Source organism: Rhinoraja longicauda, chromosome 17, assembly GCF_053455715.1.
Source record: "Rhinoraja longicauda isolate Sanriku21f chromosome 17, sRhiLon1.1, whole genome shotgun sequence".
NCBI lineage: Eukaryota > Metazoa > Chordata > Chondrichthyes > Rajiformes > Arhynchobatidae > Rhinoraja > Rhinoraja longicauda.
Window position 1 is genome coordinate 12,417,432 of NC_135969.1, and position 20,503 is coordinate 12,437,934.

Sequence of the window (20,503 nt, forward strand, 5' to 3'; positions counted from 1 at the left end):
CAAACAGGCCCTTCAGCCCAACATGCCCATGCTGACCCAGATGCCCATCTACACTAGTCCCACTTGCCCTTGTTTGGCCCATATCCCTCTAAACCATTCCTATCCATGTACCTGTTCAAATGTCTTTTAAATGTTGTTATAGTACATGCCTCAACTACCACCTCTAGTAGCTCGTTCCATATGCTCATCAACCTCTGTGTGCAAACTTTGCCCCTCGGGTTCCTATTAAATCTTTTCCCTTTAGATATAGTTTAGATATATAGTTTAGATATAGTTTAGCTTATTGTCACATGTGCTGAGGTACAGTGAAAAGATTTTGTTGTGTGCTACCCAGTCAGCAGAATGACTGTACATGATTACAATCGAGCCATCCACAGTTTACAGATACATGATAAAGGGAATAACTTTTAGTGCAAGATAAAGTCCGGTAAAGTATGAATAAAGGTCGTCCGAAAGTCTCCAGGTAACTCAGGACTGCTCTCTAGTTGTTGATAGGACAATTGCCTTATAACAGCTGCGAAGAAACTGTCTCTGAATCTGGAGGTGTACATTTTCAAATTTCTGTACCTCTTACCGGATGGGAGAGGGGAGAAGAGGGAGTGACCAGGGTGAGATTCACCCTTGATTATGCTGGTGGCCTTGCCAAGGCAGCATGAGGTGCAAATGGAAGGGATTTATTCACAAAATGTTGGAGTAACTCAGCAGGTCAGGCAGCATCTCAGGAGAGAAGGAATGGGAATTCAAGAGAAGGAATGGGAATGGAAATGGAATGGCAATGGAAGGGAGGTTGGTTTGTGTGATGGTCTGGGCTGTGTCCGCAATTCTCTACAATTTCGTGTGGTCTTGGAAGTCTTACACCTTTATCCTATGTCCTCTGGTTCTTGATTCCTCTACTCTGGATAAAAGACTCTGTGCATCTCCCCTCTCTATTCCCCTCACTATCTTATAAACCTCTATAAGATTACCATTCATCCTCCTCCTTTATTCCTCAGGAATAAAATTCTGATCTTCCCAACCTCTCCGTAAAGGTTCTGGCCTCATGTCCTCGCGACTTTCTCATAAATCTTTTGTACACTTTCCAGCTGAACAACATCTTTCAGCACCGACACTTGCAGAACTCCACTAGTCACTGGCAGCTGACCAGAAAAAGCCCCCTTTATCGCCACTCTTTTCTTTCTGCCATCCAGCCAACCTGCTATCCATGCTAATCAGTCTGAAGAAGGGTCTCGACCCGAAACGTCACCCATTCCTTCTCTCCAAGATGCTGCCTCACCCGCTGAGTTACCCCAGCATTTTGTGATACCTTCGGTTTGTACCAGCATCTGCAGTTATTTTCCTACACATCTTTCTTGGAGTAGGTGACCAAAACTGAATACAATACTCCAAATGAGACCTCACCAATTTCTTGTACAACTATAATATAACGTCCCCAAGTCTGTACTCAATACCCTGCCTGATGAAGTCTAATGTGCCGAAAGACATCTTGACCACCTTCTTGATCTACACTTGACAACATTTTCAAGGAACTATGTACCTGCACTCTTGGATCACTCTGTGCTACAACACTCCCCAAAGGCCTGTCCATTCACTGTGAAGGTTTGACTTCCCAAAATGCAACACCTCGCACTTACTCTGCTAAATTGCAGCCAAAACACTCTCTCACCTAATTATCTGAGTGAATTATTTCTTGGTGTAATAATGTGCTGGTTGAACAAATTACAGACCTTATATTATAAACATTTATTGTCATACCACCACAGATATCCTGTCCTTAAACCTCCATGGTTAAACCCTTCCCAAGGTGCCCTGGTGCCCAAATTCAGCAGTCATTGCAATGGCATCCCTGTAAACATGTTTCACCTCATGTCCATGTAATGCCCTTGCAAGCGGCACAGTGGCACAGTGGTAGAGTTGCTGCTTTACAGCACCAGACACCCAGGTTCGATCCTGGACTATGAGTGCTGTCTGTACGGATTTGTGCGTTCTCTCTGTGACCGCCCGGGTTTTCTCCGGGTGCTCCGGTTTCTTCCCACGTTCCAAAGATTTGCAGGTTTGTGAGTTAATTGGCTTCTGTAAATTGTCCGTAGTGTGTAGGATAGAGCTATCTATGGGTAACCGCTGGTTGACATGGACTCGGTGGACCAAAGGGTCATGTTTCCACGCTGCATCTCTAAAGCTAAACTAAAATACTTCCCACGCCAGTACAGATCTGTCTCCACTATCTGTGAAACAGAAGGGATAGTAATTTTATGTCAATCACCTTTTGTGTGAACGATAACTTTAAGAAGTGAATAAAGAAATTCAGGTAGACAAAAGCACAAATTGAAAGCTGGGCAAGTTGGATGTTGTGAAGGGACAGAATCTTCAACACTGCTGCTCTACCAGTTCAGAAATGTGCAGATTTAATCCAGTGGAGAGCCATTGGTGACCTATCTGTTTGCACCATTGTTGATTGTAGGCAGTCAAATCTTAGATGGTATGATATTATGTAATTATTCACAAAATGCTGGAGTAACTCAGCAGGTCAAGCAGCATCTCAGGAGAGAAGGAATGGGTGACGTTTCGGGTCGAGACCCCGATAGTATGTATGATTCTTTAATAGTTAACGAAAATGTTAGTGAAAGCCAAAATCCGTAAGTTAGATTTAGCTCTTCGGGATTAAAGGAATCAAGGGATATAGAGAAAAAGCAGGAACGGGGTACTGATTTTGGATGATCAGCCATGATCATATTGAATGGCGGTGCTGCCTTGAAGGACCGAATGGCCTAATCTACACCTATTTTCTATGTTTCTGTGAAAGTATTACTTAGAAGTGGCATGGGAGAGTGTGAACGTTGTGATTTATCATTCTTTGCATCTGAGAATCAGCCACTTACATACAAGTGAAAGCGAACTAGATTTTCTGCCACAGATAGATGGGGATTCTAGCCAGATGTATGAAATAGAGTTAACCTGTTGGGCAGAACAGAGATCCAGCTAAATATGAATAACTGAGACTTGAACAAGTATGCGAGTGAGGCTGAGGTTTAGTAACGAGGTACGAGATAACTTGGACTGAACGAGTGAATGCAAGACGTTGAATATCACCTGATTAAAGATACTGAGAACTAGCTGGAATGAAAGGGTCTGTGTGCATTTTTAGTTGTAGATTTGTGTAAGGGACAACGTAACTAAAATTGAAAATTAGATGAATTCCTCTCTGATGTATCAAACACGAGCACGTGGAATCAAAGAAAGCAAATAAATTATAAATCCTCGTTGCAGTTTGATTTATCTTACAAATGTCACTGAACAATCTTTGAGATATCTGAAATAATTACAGTTAATGTTCCCCTTGATTGAATAAAGCAATAACACAAATTTATCAATGCATTATTAACAAGATGATAAAAGAAATTGTGAACTTCGGCTGCTGTTAAATTTTTCCAATGCGTTCATGGACAGAATTAATTTTGTTTGGTTATCTGTTAAATTAATCACATTTCCCCCATCAGAAGCGTTACCTGCAGAATTGTAATAAAAGATTATGATTTGGCTCCTCACAGGGAAAAGAAAATTGGAGTGCATGAATTATAAATGAAGTGATCAAAAGCCTGCCGACACTATTTGCTTATCTTCGTAGAATAACATCAATGCAACATAATTGGCTGCAAATCCAGAGGAATGGAGCACAGCACCTCTTTTTAACAACTAGACCTCCCATGCGCAGAGTCAATGATAGGCTATGAAACATTATCTATTTTGCCATATCCCCACTTTCCTCATCAATTGTGCAACTCAGTAGCACAGTGGCTTAGCTGATAGACCTGGTGCCTCACTGCGCCAGAAACCCGTGTTCAATTCTGACCTCGGGCACTGTCTGTGTGGAGTTTGCATGTTCTCCCAATGATCGGGTTTCCTCCGGGAGCTCTGGTTTCCACCCACATCCCAAGGATGCACAATTTTGTATTTAATTGGCTTCTGTAAATTGGGTCTGAAGAAGGGTGATCTGAAACGTTACTTATCCATGTTCTCCAGGGATGCTGTCTGACCTGCTGAGTTACTCCAGCATTTTGTGTCTTTTTTCCCGTAAATTGCCCTTAGTGTGAATACAAAAGAAGGATAACAGAACTAATGTGAATGGGTTATGGGTCTATGAAACATAGACTCGTGGGCCGAAGATCTTATTTCCATGCTGTATCATTCAATCAAACACACACATCTCCCACCAAAATACTTGCTTCTCCACATTTTGCTCTTGAAGGCAAAAACCAATTAATGTCTGTCGAAGTTTTTCTTTCTGTCAAAAGGGAGATTAATATGGTTTTTCTCGTCTGAAAGCAGGCTCATTGGTCTTATTCTGTTGAATGATGCCTTTGAGAACAGGGCTGAACAAAATATAAATTGCCAGCCTTTGCAGGTGTTCAGTGTATCCACATCATTAAAATTGCTGCAGCAGGTTAATATAAAAGAGACGTATTTATAAACTTCTACTTGTATGCCTCCAGCAGGTACCAATATGATTTATGATCAATAAAGTCTGTTGAAGTGCTGTAATATAGAAAACACAGCAACAATGTTGAACACCATGAGCTTCCGCAATCAGCAAAGCGATAGGGTCATAGAGTCGTACAGTGTGGAAACAGGCCTCTCGGCCCAACCTGCCCACGTCGACCAACATCTACACTAATTCCACCTGTCAGCGTTTGGCCCATTTCCCTTTAAACCTGTACCTGTATCCATGTACCTGTATCCATGTACCTGTCTCAATGTTTCTTAAACGTTGCGATAGTCCCTGCCTCAACTAACTCCTCCAACAGCTCGTTCCAGACATCTACCACCCTTTGTGTGAAAAGGTTACCCCTCAAGTTCCTATTAAATCTTTCCCCCCACTCCTGAAACCTCTGTTCTATGTCCTCTGGTTCTTGACCACATAATCTGCCTTATTGACGTAGGTGGAAAGGGGTCGGCAATAATAAACATATCTGCAGTGTCGGTTGACAGACAGGAAGCAAAATGTAGGAACAAACTAGTCCCATTCTGAGTGACAGACAAGAATCCAGCTACGCATAGAATATTTTAAGGATTTTAATTCTCCAGTTTCGGGTCAAGACCCTTCTTCAGACTGAAGAAGGGTCTCGACCCGAAACGTCACCCATTCCTTCTCTCCCGAGATGCTGCCTGACCTGCTGAGTTACTCCAGCATTTTGTGAATAAAAACCTTCGATTTGTACCAGCATCTGCAGTTATCTTCTTAGAATATTTTAAGGGTTTAGGTGAGAGAATTAAAGGTAAAGTCAGTCGATGTCAGTAGGGCGGCACAGCCGCACAGCAGTAGAGTTGCTGCATTACAGCACCAGAGACCCGGGTTCGATCCTGACTACGGTTGCTGTCTGTGCAGAGTTTCCACGTTCTCCCTGTGACCAGCGTGGGTTTTCTCCGGGTGCTTCGGTTTCCTCCCACATTCCAAAGACATGCAAGTTTGTAGGTCAATTGGCTTCTGTAAATTGTCCCGGTCATTGGTCAGCACAAAACGTGGTCGGCTGAAGGACTTGTTTCCATACTGAATCTCTAAACTAAATTCATAGAGCTGTACGGCACAGAAACAGGCCATTCGGCCCATTTTGTCCATGCTAACCAAGTTGTCCTATTGAACTTTGCTTGCATTTAGCCCATATCCCTCTAAACCCATCATATCTATATATCTCGTCTTTAAAAGCCATAATTGTATCCGTTCCTATGCGTAGCTTGCTCTGGCAGCTCATTCCAGATATGGACTGCCCTTGGTGTGAAAGCGTTGCCCCTGAGGTCCCTCTTAAATCTCTCCCATGTCACTCTAAGCCGATGCCCTCTCGTTTTTGAGTCCGCTCCCTGGGAAAAAGACTGTGAGCGTTCACTTTATCCGTGAAAGAGTTAATAGAAAGGAGAGGTGCAGCAAATCTTGTACAGCAGTTCATGAAAGTAAGCATACAAGTGCAGCAGACAGGTAAGAAAGCAAATGGTATGTTCATTACTACAGAGGGAGTAATGTTCATTACTACAAAGGCTCACCAGATTGATTCCTGGGATAACACACCTGTCTGGTTAGGGCGGCACAGTGGCGCTGTGGTAGAGTTGCTGCCTCACAGCGCCAGAGACCCAGGTTCGATCCTGACTACGGGTGCTGCCGTTCAGAGTCTGTATGTTCTCCCTGTGACCACGTGGGTTTTCTCCAGGCGCTCTGGTTTCCTCCCACATTCCAAAGATGTACAGATTTGTAGGTCAATTAACTTTGGTAAATAATATGTCTCTACTACGTAGGATAACGTTGCTGCATGGGCTGATTGCTGGCCGGTGTGGACTTGGTAGGCAGAGGGGCCTGTATCTCTAAAGTAGAATAAAAGTAGTAAAGACTGGTGAGAAAAGATTGGGATAATTGAATTTATATTTCCCAGCGTTTAGAACAATGAGAGTGGATCTCAATCTAAAAGCACGCAAAACAAAGCATCTCACTGTAAAAAAGACACAAAGCGCTGGAGTAAATTCAGCGGGACAGGCAGTATCCCTGGAGAACATGAAAAGGTGACGTTTCCGGTCAGGACCCTTCTTCATGCACTTCTTGAAAAGTTCTCTGTTCCTGGTTTCTACATTTAAAGAATTTCACTGTACTCAGTACACGTGACAGTAATAAACCTAAATCTAAATCCTAAAGACATGTGGAGGACACAAGGAACTGCAGAGGCTAGAATTTAAACGCAAAATGCTGGAGTAACTTGGCAGGTCAGGTGGTATCTCTGACCTGAAACGTTGCCCATCCATTCCCTCCAGAGATACTGCCTGACCCACTGAGTTTAAACAGCACTTTCAGTTTTGCTCAGGACCTGGTGGGACTGAGCAGATTAGATGCAGGAAGGATGTTAGCAATGGTGAGGTTATCCAGAACCAGTGCTCACAACGTAAAGATATGTGACATTCCATTTAGGACTGAGAAGAAGGGAAATATCTTTACCCAAATTGTGGGGAAACTGGAATTTTAGTTTTGGTTGTCTAGTCTAGTCTAGTCTAGTCTAGTCCAGTCTAGTCTAGTCTAGTCTAGTCCAGTCTAGTCTAGTCTAGTCTAGTCCAGTCTAGTCTAGTTTAGTTAGTTTAGTTTAGAGATACAGCGCGGAAACAGGCCCTTCGGCATACTGAGTTCGTACCAACCATCAATCACCCGTACTAGTTCTATGTTATCCTAGTATCACATCCTACACACGAAGGGCAATTTTTTCAGAAGCCACTTAATCTAGAAACCCGCACGTCTTTGGAATGTGGGAAGAAACCAGAGCACCCGAAGAAAACCCATGCGGTCACAGGTAGAACGTACAAACTCAGTACAGAATTCTCCACAGCAGAAGGCAGTTAAGGTCAAATCATTAAATATATTCAAAATGGACGTAGTTTGAATTTAGTTTATTGTCACATGAGCCAGGATACAGTGAAAGGTATGTGCTAACCAGAATTAGATATGGTACTAATACCTGTAGCTAAAAGTAAATGGGGGAAAAGCAGGAAAGGTCACTGAGTCATCCCACCACAATTCGAGAGCAGTCCTGAACTATTATCTACCTCATTGGTGACCCTCAGACTATCTTTGATCGGACTATTCTGGTTTTATCTAGCACTAAACGTTATTCCCTTATCATGTATCTGTACACTGTACTGGCCTCGATTGTACTTGTGTACAGTCTTTCCGCTGACTGGTTAGCACGCAACAAAAGCTTTTCACTGTACGTCGCTACACGTGACAATAAACTAAACTGATATGAATGATCACCCATGATCACATTTTTTTTTAGATTTAGATTTAGAGATACAGCGCGGAAACAGGCCCTTCGGCCCACCGGGTCCGCGCCGCCCAGCGATCCCCGCACATTAACACTATCCGACACACACTCGGGACAAATTTTTTTTTTTTACATTTGCCCAGCCAATTAACCTACATACCTGTACGTCTTTGGAGTGTGGGAGGAAACCGAAGATCTCAGAGAAAACCCACGCAGGTCACGGGGAGAACGTACAAACTCCGTACAGACGGCGCCAGGAGACGTAGTCAGGATCGAACCTGAGTCTCTGGCGCTGCATTCGCTGTAAAGCAGCAACTCTACCGCTGCGCCACCATGCCGCACGAAACGCCGAATGGCCTGCTCATGCTCCATTTTTTTTGTGCTTTCATAAGTCCTAGCAAGAGCACTCGAGAGAGCTCTTCAACATAATGCAGTGGGATGCTCTACTTCCACTTGTGAAAGAAAACTGGTCCAATTGGTTATGTTATCTTCCAAGTATCTGACAAGGAGCAGAGGAGTCCACCCTCCTGCAGCTGAAATGTGTGGGAAGCAACTGCAGATGCTGGTTTACACTGAAGATAGACACACAATGCTGGAGTAACTCAACGGGACAGGCAGCATCTCTGGAGAGAAGGAATGGGTGACGTTTCTGGCCGAGACCCTTCTTGCAGTAGTGCTGGTGTGGTACACGAGCTGCAAGTAGTGGCAGCAACTGTCGACTGGCATTAATCCTCAGATAGACAGGCCGAGGGAACAACTGTCTACAGTCAGCATAAGGTTTGAGTTCCCTTTGGCATTCCTTCAGGCATTCCATTATGTTGAACAAGCCCCAGGAAGTATCTTTGGTTCTGTCCATTGTGAAGGATAGTTAATTGCTGTATTGACTCTGCCCTGAGCTATACTGTTCACTTGCAGTCCTGTGGTGCAGGTTGTTTCCAGCAAACCTCCTTCCTGCTAAACTGCAGGAAGGCTAAAATTATTCTCGCTGGTCCCCATTGCAAACCATACACCCCTCTCAATTTTCTCCCCTTATTGTACACCAAATCAGTTCTTGCTCACTAACTATTCCAGTCCTTGCTACTTGACATTGGTTCCAGTTTGTTTTGCCACCTTCTTTATATTTTCACCTTTCTGTCTGACTCCTTCCATAACTCCCTCCATCCTTCTCACCCCACCCCACTTCACTGCAAGCTTTGAGAGCCCTGGAATATCCGTGACCACATTTTCTGTGGATTCTCTCTCCTTTGCCCCCCCTCATGTCATCAAATTTAGACTTAAGACTTTGGAGATCAGCGTGGAAACCAGCCCTTTGGCCCATCGAGTCCACACCGACCGCCAGTCACCCCGTACACTAGCACTATCCGACACACTAGGGAAAATTTACAACTTTTTACCGAAGCCAATTAATCTACAAGCTGTACGTCTTTGGAGTGTGGGAGAAAAACAGATCATCCGGAGAAAACCTACGTGGTCACAGGGAGAATGCACAAACTCCGTACAGACAGCACCCGTAGTCAGGATCGAACCAGGGTCTCTGGAGCTGCAAGGCAGAAACTCTACCTCTGCGCCACTGTGTATAATTTAGTTTAGTTTAGAGATGCAGCGTGCAAACAGGCACTTTGGCCCACTGAATCCTGCTGACCAATGATCACCCATACACTAGCTCTATCCTACACATAGAGTGATACAGTGTGGAAACAGCCCCTTCAGTCCAACTTGCCCACACTCACCAATATGTCCCAGCTACACTACTCCCACCTGCCCACGTTTGGTCCATATCCCCACAAACCTGTCCTGTCCATGTACCTGTCTAACTGTCTCTTAAATGTTGAGATAGTCACAGCCTCAACTACCTCCTCTGGCAGTTTGTTCCATACACCCACCACCCTTTGTGCGAAAAAGTTACCCCTCAGACTCCTATTAAATCTTTTCCCCTTCACCTTAAATCTGTCCTCTGGTCCTCGATTCACCTACTCTGAGCAAGAGACTCTACCCGATCTATTCCTCTCATGATTTTATACACCTCTATAAGATCACCCCTCATCCTCCTGCACCAAGAAATAGAGTCCCAGCCTGCTCAATCTCTCCCTATAGCTCAGGCCCTCTAGTCCTGGCAACACCCTCGGAAATCTTCTCTGTACCCTTTCCAGCTTGACAACATCTTTCCTATAGCATGGTGCCCAGAACTGAACACAATAAATGCACAATACACACTCGGGACAGTTTACAGAAACTAATTAACATACAAACCTGCACGTCTTTGGAATGTGGGAGGAAACTGGAGCACCCTGAGAAAACTCAGGGTGCTCCAGTTTATAAAATCAGTCAAAGGAGAACGTGCAAACTCCGTACGGACAGCACGCATAGTCAGGATCGAACCCAGGTCTCTGGCGCAGTAAGACAGCACAGCAACTCTACCGCTGTTGCACTGTGTGAGGCAAATGGAACATTTCTGCTTTAGTGCACAGTGTTAATATCAGGCATAACACCGGTAGATTTAGAACAAGTTTAATTTCTACTGCATTATACTTTGCCACCCTTCACAAAAGAGCATCCTCTAATACCCAAGAATGATACGTGGCACTTTGATACCATTAATAGCCACTGGACCTCTCAGTCACATTGTTATAATTGTTGCCTCCAATGTAACCACCTACTGCCAATTAGACAGATAAAAACTTCTTTCCCATTCTTTGTTTTCAAGTAGCTACTTGAATGAGTAATGGATGCAGGAGGATAGACGTCTGTCAGACTTTACAAAGTATAATTCCAACACACCTCTCTGAAATATTCTGGGGGTCTGATCTCCGTCTGTGCTGTACTCTGTTTCTGAAGAGAGATCAAAGTGATGAGGATGAATGTATACCCCGAGGGTTTCTCGTAATGATGGTACTTACTTACTTTATAACTCATTACAGTGATACACTGTGCCACACTGCTTCCTGTTAAATAGAAGAGTCATTTTACTCAGCTCGAGTTAAAATCGCGTCTCCTGAGATAAAAGGGCCATTTAAATCAGAATGCCACTTGGTTGCCGAGGGATAAAAGATCTATTTTGGTAAATTGGGTTTATTTGTACACTGTAAACATTGAAATGTCATGGCTTGGATTTGAATTCATACAGAGTCTTGACGGTGTCAATATTCGTAAATTGTGTGGTGGAGTTGTAATTGGTCCGAACCACCCTCTCTTGGAGTTATTAATTAGGCTGAAATTTGTTCGTTTGAAAGAATGGTGTACAGAATATTACCTTCAACGCATCTCCACACTTCCTGTCACTGGACACGTGACAGGAAGTGCCACAAATGCAATAAGGGCATCGATGGAGTACTGGTGGTGATTCTGAATGAGATTCAGCCATTTAAAGTCCAGTAAGTATTGATTGATTGATTGGAAGATACAGCATGGAAACAGGCCCTTTGGCCCACTGAGTCCCTGCTGGCCATCGATCACCATTAACACTAGTTCTATGTTATCTCACATTTGCAACAATCCCCAACACTCTTGGGGCAATATGACAGAGGCCAATTAACAGTAAGACATATGACCAGAATTAGGTCATTCAGCCCATCCAATCTGTTTCGCCATTCCATCAATGCTAATCTATTTTTCCCCATTATAGAAACATAGAAAATAGGTGCAGTAGTAGGCCATTCGGTCCTTCAAGCCAGCACCGCCATTCAATATGATCATGGCTGATCATCCAAAAATCAATCCCCCATTCCTGCCTTCTCCCCATATCCCTTGATTCCGTTAGCCCAACAAGCTATATGTAATTTTCGCTTGAAAACGTCCAATGAATTGGTCTCTACTGCCTTCTGTGGCAGAGAATTCCACAGATTCACAACTCTCTGGGTAAAAAAGGTTTTCTTCATCTCAGCCCTGAATGGCCTACCCCGCATTCTTACACTGTGATCATTATCTTGGCTTCTTACCATAACCTTTGACGCCCTTACTAATCAAGTGTCAACCAACAAACCCACAGACAGACCCAGGTTTGACAATAGACAATAGCCAATAGACAATAGGTGCAGGAGTAGGCCATTCGGTCCTTCGAGCCAGCACCGCCATTCAATGTGATCATGGCTGATCATTCTCAATCAGTACCCCGTTCCTGCCTTCTCCCCATACCCCCTGACTCCGCTATCCTTAAGAGCTCTATCTAGCTCTCTCTTGAATGCATTCAGAGAATTGGCCTCCACTGCCTCCTGAGGCAGAGAATTCCACAGATTCTCTGACTGAAAAAGTTTTTCCTCATCTTCGTTCTAAATGGCCTACCCCTTATTCTTAAACTGTGGCCCCTTGTTCTGGACTCCCAACATTGGGAACATGTTTCCTGCCTCTAACGTGTCCAACCCCTTAATAATCTTATACGTTTTGATAAGATCCCCTCTCATCCTTCTAAATTCCAGTGGATACAAGCCTAGTCGCTCCAGTCTTTCAACATATGACAGTCCCGCCATTCCGGGAATTAACCTAGTAAATCTACGCTGCACGCCATCAATAGCAAGAATTGATCCTGACCTTGGGTGCTGTCTGTGTGGAGTTTGCACGTTCTCCTCGTGACCCCGTGGATTTTTAGGTGAATTAGGCTCTGTAAATCCCCCCTAGTGTGTAGATGACAAAGTGAGATTGCAGAGAGCTCGTGTGAGGGGCTGATCGATGGTCAGCATGAACTCGGTGCGCCGAAGGACCTGTTTCCATTCTGTATCTCTACACGAAACTAAACTAAAAAATCCTGGAATCTGGAACAAAAAAAAAGGTTCCGAAGTAGGGTTCTGACCCAAAACGTCAACTCTCCAGAGATGCTGCCTGACCCACTGAGTAACTCCAGCATTTTGTGTATATCTTCAGTATAAACCAACATCTGCAGTTCCTTTCTTCACAAAAACAAACTGATTGCTGGGGCAACTCAGCGGGTCAAGCAGCATCTGTGGAGGTAAGAGGTGTAGGTCAATGTTTTAGTAAGAAACCCTGAGGTAAGAGGGATGAGGAAAGATTGCCAGTAATTGGGAAGGTGGGTTGATAAGGTTGGGGCAGGTGGATGATAGGTGGAAGCAGATGAGGATGGATGATAGGCCATTTGAAGCAGAACTGCAAGGCTTTACAGAGGAAGCAGAGAGAAGATAAATCACTATTTTAAAATAAGTATTTTCCTTTAGTTTAATGTCTTCAAATGCGGGTTTTTTAACGCAGATGATGGTGGGTGTCTGGAACGTGCTGCCAAGGGTAGCGGTGGAGGTAGATACGATAGTGACATTTCAAAGGCTTGTAGATAGACATACAGATATGCTGGGATTGAAGGGGTATGGATCATATGGAAACGGACAAGGTTAGTTTATCTTGGCTTCATGTTCGACACAGACATTGTGGGCCGAATGGCCTGTTTCTGTGCTGTACTTTTCTGGGGTCTATGTGTTTGATTGTGTGCTTTCAAGTCATAAGTTATAGGAGCAGAATTAGGCCATTCGGCCTATCAAGTCTACTCTACCATCCAATTATGGCTGATCAATCTTTCCCTCTTAACCCCATTCTCCTGCCCTCCCGAAGTTATGCGTTGTTAGTTAACTTCATCTTTTTTTATGATAGTATTTCTTATTTTTAATAATTGTTGACTTTAATTTTATTATTTTTAAATGTTCATGAATGTTAGAGGCATTTTAAAAAAAGTGAAGAATGACCTGTAGTTTTTACAGCTGGGAAAATTGGGGCTACTGCTTTGCCACTGTCAAGAGGAATGTCTGCCTCATAGTACAATGACAGTAAAGATAGTACTAATGACATAGTACTAAAGACAGCGACCACTCTATCCACACCAGTGCACTCCAGGGTGCCTCAGGTCTATGAGATGGGTCCCATTCACCAGCCCTGTTATATGTGAGGGATTACTACAGGCAGGGCCGGGGTCAGCGCCGCTGGCATCTCGCCCAGTGCTCCAGATCCCGGGCAATTTACCGGCATAAAATAGGCTAAAACAATGTTTTAAAACGCAGAGGAAGTGGGAGGAAAAGTAAAAGAGCAGGTTTTGTTCTTGGTGTTCTTTTATGGAAGCTGAATTCATGTAAATGCATAGTCCATGCAAAAGTGTATTCTTCCTTCTCTTACTTTCATCTTTCTCAGTCTTCTCAGTGTTGGTGCTGCCTCTAACACTGCAGTATTGCAACCTCTGACCCAATACAGTCAGTGCGCTCTCCAACTCACTGCATTAGTGCCACCTCTAACTCACTGCAGCATTGCAAACTCTGGCTTAATTGAGTTAGTGCACTCTCTAACTCACTGCATTAGTGCTGCCTCTAACTCACTGCAGTTATGGTAACCTCTGACTCAATGCAGCTGGTACACTCTCGAACTCACTGCCTTAATGTGGGCTCTAACTCGAAACCACAGTTACTGGTGTCTCCAACTCACCAAACTTACTGCTGCCTCTAACTGACTGTAGTTTTGCTGTCTGTAGCTCAATGCTGTTAGTGCTGCCTCTAACTCACCATAGCTAGTGGAGCTACCAATGCACTCCAGTTCGTGCTGCCTCTAACTTGGTTCAGTTCAGTTCAGTTTACTTTATTGTCACATGTACCGAGGTACAGTGAAAAACTTTTGTTGCTGTACTGAACTGAACTCACTGCAATTAACACTGCCTCTAATTCGCTACAGTTGGTGCAGCCTCTAACTCACTGGAGTAAGTTCTGCAGCGAACTCTTTCCAATTAGTACAGCCTCTAACTCACTGCTGTTGCTTCCTAACAGTGCAAGAGGGAGCAAATTTGCATTTTAACATTGGCAACAGAACAACAAAGTGCTGGAATAACTCAGCGGGTCAGGCAGCATCTCTGGAGAACATGGATGGGTTAGAGTTTAGTTTGGAGATAGTGCGGAAACAGGCCCTTCAGTGAAATTTCTCAGCGACAACTGGCTTGTCGCCAGGTATCGTTGCTTATTGCAGGCGCTGTCGCATGCTGTCCTCAGGTTTGCTAGGTTCTCTTAGAAGCACATTAGAAGCACGTTAGATTAAAATAAGTAAAGTAATTTCAAAATACCATAAAATGCTTGTGTTTAACCAATTTATTTACCGTCAGGACATTTGACAGGTAGATTGGAGGCGACAGTTTGACAGTCAGGTAAGTGTGGGAATTTCGCGATGTTTATGGCCATCAGCCATTACATTTAAAGTGGGCTCCCAACCCAGATATGCAACTCAGAAACCAGATATGCATCTCCCGTACATTTTCAAAGAATGCCCACACACTTTTCACAAAAATCCACTTAACCACTTTAAAAAAATTTTTTTTTTAATACAGCTATTAGTAAACTGGAAGTAAATCCAGTTTATTCCTGTTACAGTGAAGCTCGGTTTTTATGTAACCCATACAAGATGTTATAGTTCAAAACTCTCAAGTACTTACCGACTTGTCAGTGATTTCAGCGAAAATTAGGACGCCGGAGAAGCATTGACAGCGTGGGAATTTCGCGATGTTTCCGAAGACGCTGTAATCTCGACCTGACTCGGCATTGTCGTGGTCATTGTCATCGGGTAAAAGAAAAGTTCGGCGATCTGCTACGACTTTGACAGTCGCCGGCAGTCGCCAAAAAAATCGCCTAAAGTGGCACAGGCCCTTTAGAATACAGCACCAATTATTCACAGGGATTCAGAATTATATAAGCACACACAATAAAAGTACACATACATACTAAACATACATCCAGCAGGATGGTGTGAAAACTCAATGTAGTCATAGCTGCAACAATCCATTCTACCTCCAAAATTAGTTTAGTTCATTGTCACATGTTCCAAGGTACAGTAAAAAGCTTTTTGGTTACGTGCTGTATTGTCAGTGGAATGACTATACATGATTATAAGTAATCAAACCGTCCACAGTGTACAGATACAGGATAAATAGGATAAAGTTCTGTGCAAGATAAAGTCCAGTTAAGTCCGATTAATGATTGTCCAATGATCTGCAATGAGGTGGCTGGTCAGTCAGGGCCACTCTCTCATTGGTGATAGCATGGTTCAGTTGCCTGTTAACAGCTGTCCCTGAAACTGGAAGTGTGCGTTTTCATACTCCGGTACCTCTTGCCTGATGGGGAAGGGGAGAAGAGGGAGTGTCCGGGGTGAGACTGGTCTTTGATTATGCTGGTGGCCTTGCTGAGGCAGCATGAAGTGGTGGCCGATTAGGAAATGTAACGAGACCTGGGTGTCGTGGTACACCAGACATTGAAAGTAGGCATTGCAGGTGCAGCAGGCATTGAAGAAAGCGAATGGTATGTTAGCATTCATAGCAAAAGGATTTGAGTATAGGAGCAGGGAGGTTCTGCTGCAGTTGTACAGGGCATTGGTGAGACCACATCTGGAGTATTGCGTACAGCTTTGGTCTCCTAATCTGAGGAAAGACATTCTTGCCATAGAGGGAGTACAGAGAAGGTTCACCAGATTGATTCCTGGCAGGACTTTCATATGAAGAAAGACTGGATAGACTCGGCTTGTACTCGCTGGAATTTAGAAGATTGAGGGGGGATCTTATAGAAACTTACAAAATTCTTAAGGGGTTGGACAGGCTAGATGCAGGAAGATTGTTCCCGATGTTGGGGAAGTCCAGAACAAAGGGTCACAGTTTAAGGATAAGGGGGAAGTCTTTTAGGACCGAGATGAGAAAGTTTTTTTTCACACAGAGAGTGGTGAATCTGTGGAATTCTCTGCTACAAAAGGTAGTTGAGGCCAGTTCATTGGCTATATTTAAGAGGGAGTTAGATGTGGCCCTTGTGGCTAAAGGGATCAGGAGGTATGGAGAGAAGGCAGGTACAGGATACTGAGTTGGATGATCAGCCATGATCATATTGAATGGCGGTGCAGGCTCGAAGGGCCGAATGGCCTACTCCTGCACCTACTTTCTATGTTTCTAAATGTAGATGGAGTCAATGGAAGGGAGGTTAGGTTGCATGATGGTCTGGGCTGCATCCACAATTCTCTGCAATTTCTTGTGGTCTGGATGGAGCTTACTCTTTGTGTTATTATCTTCAGTGGAATTAATTTTGAAGGAAGAGAACAATGTGCAGAAGGGAATATATAATGGTATTAGGTATGCTTGCCTTGATAGGCCAAGACATAGTGGCGCAGTGGTAGTGTTGCTGCCACTTACTGGTGCTTACTGCGCCAGAGACCCGGGTTCGATCCTGGCTACAGGTGCTTGGCTGTACGGAGTTTGTATGTTCGGCCCGTGACCTGCATGGGTTTTCTCTGAATACTTCGGTTTCCTCCCACACTCCAAAGGTATACAGGTTTGTAGGTTAATTGGCTAGGTAATATTTGTCCCTATTATGAAATAGCGTTAATGTGCGAGGATCACTGCTCGATGCGGACTAGGTGGACCGAAGGGCCTAAGAGCATAAGAGATTGGATGTCACGTTGCAGTTGTACAAAATATTGGTTAGAATATTGTGTACAGTCCTGGTCACCACACGACTGGAAGGATGCAGTATCAATCTGGTGCAGAAGAGATTCATCGAGAACTTGCCTGGAATGGAAGGATGGGGTTATAAGGAGAGATTGAAGTGGCTGTGTTATTCTCACTGAAACATGTGAGGTTGGAGGGTGTTGTTGTAAAACTTTAAGAGCTATAAATAAGATGGATGGTCAGAATCTTTTTCTCACAGCGGGGAAGTCTAGAACTTGACGGCACAGGTTTAAAGTGAAGGAGGAGAAATTTAAAGATTTGAAGGATAAGTTTATCGCACAGAGGGTGGTGAATATTTGGAATGAGCTGCCAGAGGAGGTGGTGGAGACAGATATAATTCAATGTTTATCAGGCATACGGACAGATTCTTGGAAAGGCAAAGTGGGATATTGTCCTATAACGAGCAATTGGGATTAACATAGGATGACATGGGCTGAAAGGCCCCATTTCTGTGCTGTACATTTCTATGATTTGATGGATTTATAGTACTTGCAGCAGTAGCAAGTATTGATTAATTCCTTATGTAATAAGAAGGCTTTAGAATCCATTGTAATTATGAGATTATGGGGCCTAAGTACCAGCAATCTTGGTTCTGGGCAGCATTTCCTGGCCTTCTCTTAGGCCATCAGTTCACCTGGATGCAATAATTTTTTTTTAATATAGATTGGAATCTATATCCACAAAGGGATAGGCACAATTTTCCGTCATTGAATTAATGGTGCAAAATTGGATGGTTTCTTTGATGAGGTTTTCTGATGCTCAATTTATGAATCTGGGGTGCCAGATATAGAGTAGACATAGAGCAGACGTTGATCTGTTCCAAGATTCAAAAATTAACTAAAACACACAATGCAGGAAGACCCCAGGTTACATGGGGATTCTGTTCCTGAGATCTGTCTGTCAGCTGAGTTAAGTTAGTTAGTACCTGCTTTCTTCCAACACCGTAATGCGAAATCTTCAGCCGCGACACCCCATGGGACCGATTTGCAAAGAGTAGACTGGGGAAGGCCAGCAAAGATGACCAATACGTAGACTGCGACAAATATTTGTCTGATAGCAGCCCGTGTGGAGAAAAAGGGGGAGCTGATCCGTGCTACTGAGCAGGAAAGCTATCAGCAGTTTGGTGAAAGAAAGTGTGTACTAATGAGATACTGCTCAGGCTTATTAACGCTTGATATTACCTAAAGGAGAGGTTGGCTTTCAGATAATAAATTGCCTTTCTCTATGGGTGTCTACGCATTGTTTCCTGGTGAAGGGGTTCCAGTATTACACTGAAGAGCAGAGTCTGGGAGAATTTGCCTCAAGTGGGATTTCTGTACGTTGGTTCTTCCATAATCTGGGAACCCTCTGTACAGTCCAAGGGGGGGGGGAGGGTAGTGGTCTGAAAAGACTGTCCATTTGGTGATTTTCCATAATGTGAAGCCTCGTCATCTGTGCATGCTTGAAGAAATGCAAGTTAAAAAGTTATTAATTTTGTGTTTATGACATAAATTCCCCAAGAGCAAATTTTATTCCATACCTCAAACTTTTGAGTAGTCATACAGTCATGCAGCATGGAAATAGCCTTTCAGCCCAACTTGCCCACACCGATCAACATGTCCCACCTGCCTGTGTTTGGCCAATATCCCTCTAAACACATCCTATCCATACATTGAAGATAGACACAAAATGCTGGAGTGACTCAGTGGGACAGGCAGCATCTCTGGATAGAAGGAATGGGTGATGGTTCAGGTCAAGACCTGACCCGAAACGTCACCCATTCCTTCTATTCACAGATGCTGCCTGCCCGCTGAGTTACTCCAGAATTTTGTGTTTATCTTTGGTGTAAACCAGCATCTGCAGTTGCTTCCTACACTATCCATATACCTGTATAAATGCTTCTTAAATATTTTTGATAGTAACGGTTACGATAGTCCCTGCCTCAACCACCTCCTCCAGCAATTTGTTCCATACACCCAGCACCCTTTGTGTTAAAAATGTTACTCCTCAGGTTCCTTTGAAATCTATCCCCCCTCACCTAAAACCGATGTCCTCTGGTTCTCGATTCCCCTACTCTGGGCAAGAGACTCTGTGCATCTACCCAGTCTATTCCTCTCATGATTTTGTACACGTGATTTGTACAGAGTTTTGGGCATTCTGTAAGGGCGAACCTCCATAACCTGAATGACCATATCAAATAGGTTGCCTGCACTGATAAACCAACATTCAATTCACAAAATACTGGAGTAACTCAGCAGGTCAGGCAGCATCTCAGGAGAGAAGGAATGGGTAACGCTGCCCCTCAGCCTTAACCTTAAACGCTGGCAAATAGGACTATCTTAGATGGGGCATCTTGGTTGACATGGACGAGTTGGGCTGGAGGGCCTGTTTCTGCTGTATAATTCCATTGCTGCATTATAAGGAGGCCTGGAGCGATGTGGACAAGAGTCAATCTGATCAGTCAATATGATCAGTCAATCTAGTGTAAGAAAATAACTGCAGATGCTGGTACAAATCGAAGGTATTTATTCACAAAATGCTGGAGTAACTCAGCAGGTCAGGCAGCATCTCAGGAGAGAAGGAATTGGTGACGTTTCGGGTCGAGACCCTTCTTCTGAAGAAGAAGGAGATGCTGCCTGACCTGCTGAGTTACTCCAGCATTTTGTGAATAAATACCTTCGATTTGTACCAGCATCTGCAGTTATTTTCTTATATTATATAGCCAACATTCAATGATCAGGCCACCTCAGTTAGGATTCTTATGGTTGTGCTTTGATTGGCTTCATTTTCTTATGTGCCTTGTCTTTAGAATGCAGATCTAGACAACCCAAACTGCAACGGGATTGATGGCGTGTTGGAGGGATATTACCAGAGCCTGCGACGAGTGCAACTGTACGGACCAACCAACTTTGCACCGGTCATTAATCAGGTGGCCAGGTCAGTTGCCCTGATCATAATAATCCCACTGGATTCATCTCAATTTATACTTTATTGTCACATGTACTGAGGTACAATGAAATTCTTTTCCCTATAGACTTCAGTGAAAGAGTTACTGTACACAAGCACAATCTTAGATGAAGTGCAAGTGTATAGGAATAATACACTGAGAGAATGTAGAAGAGTCGCCAGGTTTTGGCACCATTTTCTAGCCCAAGTTGGGATAAGTGCGGAGTTCATCACTTATGGCCATGAAGGCCCGCTGTCCTGGGGGCGTTGCAGGGTCGGCCTGGTTAAGTGTTCGTATTATTCAAATCAATTTCTTTATCTTCTCTGGCACAAAAAGAGCAGAGAC

The 20,503-nt window shown here is 43.8% G+C and overlaps 1 protein-coding gene across 1 annotated transcript in view; it reads left to right on the top strand.

Annotated features, from left to right (window-relative positions):
- LOC144601759 (copine-9-like) overlaps positions 1-20,503 on the top strand; it is a 334,902-nt gene that overhangs the window by 290,231 nt on the left and 24,168 nt on the right. The window contains 1 exon segment of the mRNA XM_078414143.1: positions 20,021-20,148. Within this exon segment, the coding sequence (XP_078270269.1) occupies positions 20,021-20,148 (128 nt within the window).